Here is a 9,830-nt window from a genome sequence, read left to right as displayed (position 1 = left end):
CTATGAATTAAAAGTCCAAATTTCTAAACATAGCACAGTATGGCTTCATCTGCTGCTTTTTCTGAAAAACAAAACAAAACAAAACAAACAAATAAAAAACATGCCTTTATTTCAGCTCTGTTTGCTCTTTCCTAAATACAGCAAGTTTTCCACATTACACACCTCAACTTCTCATTCCCATTGGCAGAATGTCTTCTTTGTTTAGGTTAAAAGTCTTGTTTGTGGAATCGTGCACCCACAACACTTTGTATATGCCTCTACTATCTCATTGCTCACATCACAATATACTTATTTGATTGAATATCTGGCTTATCTACTATTTAAGGTCATTCATCTTGATGCCTCAGGCATCCATCCAGTGCCTGACATGTAGTAAATAGGTTTAAAAATGCTTAAATGAGCCCTGGCTGGTTTGGCTCAGTGGATAGAGTGTCAGCCTGCAGACCGAAGGGTCCCAGGTTTGATTCTGGTCAAGGGCACATGCCTGGCTTGCAGGCTCTATCCCCATTAGGGGGCGTGCAGGAGGCAGCCAATCAGTGATTCTCTCTCATCACTGATGTTTCTGTCTCCCTCTCCCTTCCTCTCTGAAATCAATAATATATTTTTTAAAAAAGACTTCTGATTTGCATCAAACTCCCTAGCCCCTGTCCCATTTGGAGGAGGGGTGAGGGAAATGCCTCATCGATCTAAGACACGCTTATAAAGTTAAGTGTTGATTCAGTAGGTCGCCTAGGATGGTCTTGGCCTTAGTTTGCATTTTTAAAACAACCAACTCTGCAGGTCACTGGAGAGGGAGGCCATGGGGTGGGTGGGGATGGCCCAGGGAGGGACCACGGGGAGGTTCTGGAGAAAACTCGCTGTCGGGTGGCCTTGTGCACACAGCCGTCCTGTGCCGGGTGCTGGCTCCTTCCTTTGAGAGCAGACAGGAGCCGAGCCACCAGCCCAGCCAAAGCTCCGGAACTGCCCTCTGTTTGCTGATGAAGCTTGTTTTCCTTCGTCAGGTCCTGGTGCCGGCCCCGAGGGCCTGATTCCGTGGACGAGGTTCTGTAAGGTGGGCCCTGTCGGGTTACGCTCTGTCCCTGGCTCTCTGCGAGGTCCTCGCGTCTCTCCCTGTGGCAGTCGCGCGGGGAGTTTATTTTGGCTCATCCCTCTCCCCGTGGGCCCCCAGGGCAAAGTGTTTACTTTCCTTGGCAACGAAGTCAGCCTGCAGTCCCAGTCAGACAGGAAGCGCCTGCCGGGTGATAACATTCTTTCACATCCCAAGCGAGTCTTGTTTGCTCACACGGCCCCTCTGGCAGCGTGTTAGTCCATCCGTGAGAAATGTGTGCCCTGTGCGTGCGGGGTGGGTGGGTTGGCACCAGATGAGCTCCCACAGGCAACTCAACCCCCAGCCAACTCAACCCCAGGCAACTCAAGCCCAGGACCAGCCACCAGCCGGAGGGAATAATTAGACCCCCTGAAGTCATCAGGCTGCTGCCTGCTCACTGCCCCTGCAGCTTGCTACTGGCTACTGGTCTGTCCAGTGCGAGGGCAGCTTTTGCTCTGATTCCCCTGGAGGTCACTCCCTGGCCGGCTGCTCCTGTTCGGAGAGGAAAGCGGGGGCAGCCCAGGAAATGCAGAGCTGGGTGTGTGGGGACCAGTAATGGGGGGGACTGCTGAGTAAAGGACCGCGCGCGCGGGCTGTGGCAGCCGGGCTGCCTTGCAGATTCCAGCCTGGTGGTGGGAGGAGGCCCGGGAAGTCACCAGGACTTTGGATTCCTTGTTCCTAATGTGTGGACTTGTTTACTTGCAGGAAAATATCAATGATAAAAATTTTCCTTTCTGGCTTTGGATTGAAAGCATCCTTGAACTCATCAAAAAGCACCTGCTCTCTCTCTGGAATGATGGGTAAGAGCCGTTGGCAGGTGCGGTGTTGAACCTGTGCTCAGTGCACACTCCCGGGCTGTGTGGCTGGCACAGGCCTGGCCCGTTGCCAAGACCTGTGTGTGTCTCAGAAACGGGGCTTCTGGCACCCTCAGGGCTTGGGGAGGGGGGCCTCAGAGATGACACTGGGGCGCTGAGTGCCACTCACATTTATCCAGCGCCCACCCTGTTGCCCCAAGGGAGGCAGAAAACACTTTTATTATTGTTTAATAAATATGTTTTTATTGATTTCAGAGAGGAAGGGAGAGAGAGATAGAAATATCAATGATGAGAGAGAATCCTGGGTCATCTGCCTCCTGCACACCCCACCCTGGGAATCAAGCCTGCACCCTGGGCCTGTGCCCCGGCCAGGAACCAAACTGTGACCTCCAGGTTCATAGGTCAACACTCAACCACTGAGCCACGCGGGCGGGCCAACAAGTATTAACTGCTCGCCTGGAGCCCCTGCTGGGCCCATGCTGGCCATCCTCTTTGGACCCCACGGGCTTCTGGCACCCTCAGGGCTTGGGGAGGGGGGCCTCAGAGATGACACTGGGGCGCTGAGTGCCACTCACATTTATCCAGCGCCCACCCTGTTGCCCCAAGGGAGGCAGAAAACACTTTTATTATTGTTTAATAAATATGTTTTTATTGATTTCAGAGAGGAAGGGAGAGAGAGATAGAAATATCAATGATGAGAGAGAATCCTGGGTCATCTGCCTCCTGCACACCCCACCCTGGGAATCAAGCCTGCACCCTGGGCCTGTGCCCCAGCCAGGAACCAAACTGTGACCTCCAGGTTCATAGGTCAACACTCAACCACTGAGCCACGCGGGCGGGCTAACAAGCATTAACTGCTCGCCTGGAGCCCCTGCTGGGCCCATGTTGGCCATCCTCTTTGGACCCCACCATGCGGAAGTGAAGTCCTTCCTGAGTGTGGGTTAAATCGCTGTAAAGCCTCGATAGCCGGTCCCTCGTGAGCTGGCCTGTCAGGGCCCAGCGACCTGGATAGAAAGTTAACGTGAAGATGAAGGTCACGACTGACCGAATGCCCCGCCCTCCCGCCAGGTGCATCGTGGGCTTCATCAGCAAGGAGCGCGAGCGGGCGCTGCTCAAAGACCAGCAGCCCGGCACCTTCCTGCTGCGCTTCAGCGAGAGCTGCCGCGAGGGCGCCATCACCTTCACGTGGGTGGAGCGGCCACAGAACGGAGGCGGTAAGGCCCACGGCCCTTCCCTCCCTGCACAGCAGCTCCTGCAAGGACCAGCTTCCGACATAAAACCAGACGCTGTCCTCACCCAACCCCGTCCAGGCAGGACTCAGTCCATCGCATGGGGGTCTGCGGTTCCCTCGTTGCCTGGAACACGGTGTGCAGAGCGTGGGCTTTAACTCACACGGCCACGTGTTTTTTCTTGTCGTCTATAGACAGAAGGGGAGTCCGTGAGTGGCAGTCAGGTCTTAGCAGGGGAAGGCTGCGGGGGGAGGAGGGTGTCACAGGTACAGGGGGCAGGCACAGGTACAGGAGGGCAGGCACAGGTGCAGGGGTTTAAAAAATAAGTAAATGAATCCAAGAGAAAAGTACAAGGATATAATGAACAAAGAATCTAAATTGATGGGTAATTTCAAATAATTGTTGAAAAGCAATCTGAAATACTTCATATGGCCCACAGGGGGGCAGGCACAGGTGCAGGGGGCGGGCGCAGGTGCAGGCAGGCTTTCTGAGAGGGGTCCGGGCCTGGGTGCAGCCCTCCACCTGCCATCAGACGGGGCAGATGCAAGTTGACATTTGTTAAATTGGATTTCTGTTTAACAAATGAATCCATGACTGAGAAATGCCCGTTTGGGGGCAAAGGCTGAACAGCAGAGAAGGCCAGGGTAGGGGAGCCGGTTCCCAGCAGCTTCTCAGCGGCTGGCAGTTTGCTGTGGGGCTGCACAGCAGTGAAGACACGTGCTTACAGCCGTACCACAGGTGCCGGCATGCGATGACAAACAGTGCTGGTGGTAGTAGTGACGGCCTGCTTTCCCTTGGTTATGAAAGGGTTATCATTCACTTAGTGCACCAGCTGGCACCCCTGAGGTTGTGACTGGCTCTTCTCGGTGCCTCTCAGATCCCTGGACGCCGCTGTGTTCTGCGTCTTTCCTCTGTTGTGCTGGGATATTGCATGGGACTCACCTGCTGTTCTTCTCTTTAGAGCCTTACTTCCATGCGGTGGAGCCCGACACGAAGAAAGAGCTCTCTGCGGTGACGTTCCCTGACATCATTCGCAACTACAAGGTCATGGCCGCTGAAAATATCCCAGAGAACCCCCTCAAGTACCTGTACCCCAACATCGACAAAGACCACGCCTTTGGGAAATACTACTCCAGGCCCAAGGAAGGTGAGTGCCCGTGTTCTCGTCTCATCGCCGTCCACAGGTTCAGACGCCCCCGGGCCCTTGCCTCCTCTCGTGCAAGGAGCCGGCAGGGCCCCGACCCCCACGCTGAGCCATCAAACTGCCACTACCTTCAGAATTGCTCCGAGCGGGCTTTGAAAACATGGCGTCCACACAGCGCAGCTGACCCTAGTGCATTTGTCGGCCTGAAATACCTACTAAGAAATGAGTAAATGACTCCTCTTTTAGAGGGGTTTAAAGGTCATTTCTCGTCTTGCATATGTTACGTTATTGCTTTTTCCACATGGAAAGGGTAAAAGGTAGGATCACTATGGCCAGCCGATTTATGGCAGCCTGCTCCTGCTAAAACCGGGGAAACGGAGGCCCAGGAGAAGTGCCGGGGTTCAGGGGGGTGACCCGGCCAGCAGGAGGCGTGTGTGACAGTAACTGTGGGAAGAGCAGACCTAGCGCTGACACGGGCCTCCTGCTCCCCCGGCCTCGCTGTGTAGCACTGAGAACACTCAGTCAGGCTCCTCTGGCCTAGAACATGCCAGCAAGGCTGCTTGCTTTTCAGAACCCGAAGCCTCAGTGTCAGCAGTTACTGGGGGGAAGTTGCCCTCCCCGGCCTGGCCAGCTGTGTGGTTACGGCAGCCAGGCCGGGCCCCAGAGCCAGGCACAGCTCCTGCAGGGTTTCCAGCCTCGGAAAGAGAAGCCGCTCAGTCTGACCCCGTCCCAAACCCCCCCTCTCATCTCCCGTTGTTCACATCCCCACCAGAGCCTCAGGTGACTCAGCCAGGGAGCTCCGACCCCTGACGTTACGGGACTCCAGTCTCTGACTATGGAGAAAATACAGTCACTTTTTGTTGTTCATCCTCGCCGGGTGATATCTTTTCCCTTGAATATTTTATTTATTTATTTTTTTAATATATTTCTTTACTGATTTCAGAGAGGAAGGGAGGAGAGAGAGATAGAAACATCAATGATGAGAGAGAATCATTGATTGGCTGCCTCCTGCACGCCCCCCACTGGGGATCAAGCCTGCAACCCAGGCATGTGCCCTTGGCTGGAATTGAACCTGGGACCCTTCAGTCCGCAGGCTGACGCTCTATCCACTGAGCCAACCCGGGCAGGGCTTCCCTTGAATTTTTTAAAGAGAGTGGAAGGCAAGGAGGAGACAGAGAGAGAGAAACATCGATGTGAGAGAGACACATCGATCGGTTGCCTCCTGCACAGGCTCCGACCGGGGCCAGGGAGCGAGCCTGTAACCGAGGTACATGCTCTTGACCAGAGTCGAACCCGGGACCCTTCAATCCTGGGTCAGTGCTCTAACCACGGAGCCACCGGCCAGGGCCCAAAGTCCCATTTGGTGAAAGGGGCGTGCCTGCGTGTGGTCCTGCTAATGGGTGTCCCTGTGTTCCTTCCAGCAGCAGAGCCCATGGAAGTCGATGGCCCCAAAGGGACGGGATACATCAAGACAGAGCTGATCTCCGTGTCTGAAGTGTAAGTGAGCCAGCGCCGCGCCGCCTGCCCGGCTGGGCGCGGAAGATGCTTGCACTTTGCTTTCCCTTGTCCTTGCCGCCGCCGCCGCACTCAACCCGATGGGAAGACCCCACTTAGAGGTCCCGGTGTCACCGCCTCAGCATTTTACCGCCTTTATGTAAAAAACAAAACAAACAAAAAAACCCCAACACCCAAAGTTGTATTTAAGGGATATAAATTCTCCCCAAACGGATACTTTGAAAAGTGTGAATAAAATGAGCGAAAATCGATCAGAGTGGGAAAGTAGTTCTTTTCGATCTGGAAAAGGCCACCGTGATGGTTGAGATACATTTCTTCCACCTGCTTTTATTTTGTCGTTTCATTTCATAAAAGGTAGACAAAAAAATTTGGAACAGGCATGGTCAGTAGTTTGGCCTGAGCGCTGTGGGGCGCATGGAGTAGCCTTCACGTAAAATCTCGGATCAGCCTCCTCTGCACTCACACCGCAAGGTAGGGAAGAGGGACTCCCACCGCCTCCGATGCGCCCCCAGCGGGCGCCCCTGCCCCCACGCCCCAGGCCACACCGCTCAGGGGCCGCGCCGGGGACAGCAGCCTCCGGGGCTGCACTTTCTAAAATGTATTTTGCAGGTGTGCGCACTCACCTGCAGTGAAAACAGAACCCGCTCCTGCAGTCGCAGGCCGACGACGACATGTGCAGGCCGCGGGCCGGGCCCTGCTTCCCCGCCCAGAGCTAACCCTGCTTCCCTCTCTCCCCTTCCAGTCACCCTTCCCGACTGCAGACCACAGACAACCTGCTCCCCATGTCTCCCGAGGAGTTTGACGAGGTGTCTCGGATCGTGGGCCCCGTGGAATTCGACAGCATGGTAAGTGCCCCGCGGGTGGGAGCTCCTTGGGCAGGGGGGGCCCCCTGCACCCCAACAGGCCTGGGCCTGGCTGCAGGGCCTCAGAAGGAACCTGGCAGAGCCGGAGGGAGGCTTCCGATCGGCTGCGCCCAAACAAGCCACGTCACCCCCAGGATTTCTCCCCTGGTGGCAGCACCTTCCAAACACCAGTGACAGCTCAGAGGTGGGCGAGCCCCTCGCCCTGTGAGGCGGTCCATTGGCGACTTCCCAGCCTTCAGGGACTAGGACTCTCTGACCGGGTTTGCCTTGGGCCTGCTGCTTCGGGGGGAGCTTCTACTTGTCGGGGGGCTAGAGCTTGGTAACTACAGAGCTGATGGGAGACGCGGCGGCAGCAGGGAGCGTCCCACCTGCTCCCGGGTGGGACTTGGGGGAACTGCTGGCACCTGGGCCGGAGGGAAGCAGTTCGAGAGGGTCGGGTCCAAGGCCACTTCCTGTGGGAGGAGGGCGTTGCCACTCCGGTCGGTCCGACCTGTTGTCTCCCGTCTGCCTGAAATCCCCTCTCGATGTTTTTGGTTGGCTGGATTTTGCTGACGCTGTTTAATTTTAAGCTTTTCCACATGAAGCCATTCCAGTTCATTGTGAAAGAAGTGTTTCACAGCTTCCAAACATCCTCTGTCCTTACCGGCCTTTCTGCATCTCCGCGGACCTGGTCGTGGGCGGGAGGTGAGGGGGAGGCCGCATGGGCTCTGCTCTGCACACCCTCAGGTCCCAGGTCCATGCAGGCAGGGTCCCAGGTCACACCCTCAGGTCCCAGGTCACACCCTCAGGTCCCAGGTCCATGCAGGCAGGGTCCCAGGTCACACCCTCAGGTCTCCGGTCCATGCGGGCAGGGAATGCGTTTATAAAACATCAGGAAAGTTTCTGTTATGCCACTCTCTCTTTTGTCCTCACGTGAGGCAGCTCAGGCTGAAATCCTCACACCGGCCTTCCTTATGCTTCCTGATTGCTGGCAAACGTCTCTCAGTCACTTGGGAAAACGCTCAGGTAGTGAAGCAGCACCACAGTCTGTTCCTGTGGACGGCGGACAGGGCACCTCATGTGTAAGGGCACGTCGTCCGTTAGTGCCCCCGGCCCTGGTGGAAGTGCTTTGAGAGCCTACAGAGAGGCGTAAATAGAGAGCCTACTGAGAACGTGTGAGCTGGCCGCCTGGCCTAGTGGCTGAGCGTTGACCTATGAACCAGGAGGTCACAGTTCTATTCCTGGTCAGGGCACAGGCCCAGGTTGTGAGCTCGATCCCCAGTAGGAGGCGTGCAGGAGGCAGGCAGCCAATCAGTGATTCTCTTTCATCATGGATGGTTTCTCTCTCCCTACCCCTTCCTCTGAGATCAATAAACATGTATTTAGGGGGAAAGAGAGCGAGCATGTGAGATAGGCCAGTGGAGCCAAACACAGCTGCCTTTCTGACCCTCCATTGTCCCTGAGCACGGCCTGGTCCTCTTGGGCATCGCCACCTCTCAGGCGACACTCCTCAGGCTGGCTCTGTGCCAGGCACCCACAGGTAATGACTCGGTCCTCACACGACCTTCCCAGCTGGCATTACTGTTACTCCCATTCTGCGGGGGTGGAAAAGGCACCCCCATTAGGTCACTTGACTCAGAGCAGTGAGTGAATCCCGGGGTGTGTGAAGAGCCTGCCCCCGTCCACCATCGCAGATGCCTCCCACCGACAGCAGCCTCTGCTCCATTCAGAGCCCGCCGGCACCTGGGGACGCAGTCTGGCAGGCGGGGCGGGGCGTCTGATCTGCTGTGGATGGGCCGTGTGCCTGGGTGAGAGGCCTGTGCTGGGGCTGGACATGGGAGTTCTAAGTCCGTCATCTCCGTTATCTCCGGGGCCCGAGGAAATAAGATAGATCCGTTTCCTCCATCTGTGCGCAGTGCGAGTGCATGCTCCGCGCTCTCAGTGATCCTGGGAGAGCAGTGGAAACCCTTGAAATGCTGGCAATGGCTGGGGTCCCGGATGTCCCCTGTAGCCACCCCATCCCATTCCTGAGGATTTCTTTTATTTCAGGGCCACAGGTCCATGTAGAATAAATAACCCTGTTTCACACACACACACACACACACACACACCCGGTTACAGGCGGAGAGGACTTAAGGAGCTAGAGGCCCGCGTGCGAGGCAGCCCTGCCTCGCCCTAGACACAGCGCTGGGTTCGTCCCAGACTGAGTAGACCCCCTTGTCTGTCAGATGGTCTGTCCTCACCTGGGCCACCCTTCCCATCAGCATCCACTCCTGGAATAGGGCACCTGCTCTGACCCAGAGTAACCCCTCACAGAGCAGCCAGGCCCAGGTCTGGAGGCAGCAGCTCTGGGCACGGGTGTCCCGCGGTGGGTGGGTGTGGGCGATGCCTGTGCCCCTTGGGAGCAGGAGCCCGCAGGCCCTGGAGCTTGTCCGGGGGACGGCACACGTGCTCCCGCGCAGGACCCAAGTGCGTGTTTAGCCAGGATTTCCTGTCCAATAAACTTTCTCCTCGGCGCCAGGAAAACCCATCGCCTCTCCCAGACATGACCATAAGGGACATTTAGTCATTGCTGCTGTTGTCTGTCTGCCACGCCGGTGGTCTGTGTCCAGTTTAGCCCTTGAGCACCCCATCCGCCTTCGCCTCCTGGCGGGGAGACCTGAGATGCAGCGAGGCCAGCGAACACACCCGCCTGTCACAGCTGCTGAGGAACAGGGGCGGGTTCGAGTCCAGGCTTCCTCCCTCCCACTCCTCCGAAGTCTACCCCCACCCACACATTGGCAGCATCAGCTGCACTGAAACGGGCAAACCTTCATTGTGCTTTTCATCCAAAGTCCTTTTCCTGGCGCTTTCCCTCCCGGGAGCTCGCCCTGCCTTCTTCCTCCCCTCTCTTCCTCCCCCCAGCACCCGCAGGTTGCCGTTATCCAAGTCTGAGGGCCTTCCCGAGCCCCTTTCTTCTAGGGATCGCTGCTTCCCCCTCCGTGGTTTGCCCAGCTAGGGCACTTGGGGCTGCGCACCCCTGTGCAGGCTGGTCAGTGTGCAGGATTCTCAGCAGAGCTCTGCCCCGCTCACTGGGTGCCAGTAGGGAGAGCCCAGCCGGGCAGTGTGCGGTGTCCTCTGGGTGAGCACGGCCCGCCTGCCAGGTGCCATCTTCAGGCCACCGAGCAGGTGGCACTGCTGGAGGCAGGGGTTCCTCTG

At 56.8% G+C, this 9,830-nt stretch overlaps 1 protein-coding gene across 2 annotated transcripts in view; it reads left to right on the top strand.

Annotated features, from left to right (window-relative positions):
- The window catches only part of STAT1 (signal transducer and activator of transcription 1), a 33,153-nt gene that overhangs the window by 21,899 nt on the left and 1,424 nt on the right, over positions 1-9,830 (top strand). The window contains exons 17-22 of one of the 2 annotated variants that reach the window (XM_006767073.2): positions 1,002-1,051; positions 1,793-1,887; positions 2,971-3,116; positions 4,093-4,278; positions 5,700-5,772; positions 6,533-6,635. In XM_006767073.2, the coding sequence (XP_006767136.1) occupies positions 1,002-1,051; positions 1,793-1,887; positions 2,971-3,116; positions 4,093-4,278; positions 5,700-5,772; positions 6,533-6,635 (653 nt within the window). Of the gene's footprint in view, positions 1-1,001; positions 1,052-1,792; positions 1,888-2,970; positions 3,117-4,092; positions 4,279-5,696; positions 5,773-6,532; positions 6,636-9,830 lie in introns of both variants that reach the window. The other variant, XM_006767074.2, reaches the window with a different exon arrangement.

This window comes from Myotis davidii, unplaced genomic scaffold (genome assembly GCF_000327345.1).
Source record: "Myotis davidii unplaced genomic scaffold, ASM32734v1 scaffold221, whole genome shotgun sequence".
Lineage (NCBI taxonomy): Eukaryota > Metazoa > Chordata > Mammalia > Chiroptera > Vespertilionidae > Myotis > Myotis davidii.
This window is presented reverse-complemented; position numbering and strand designations above follow the sequence as displayed.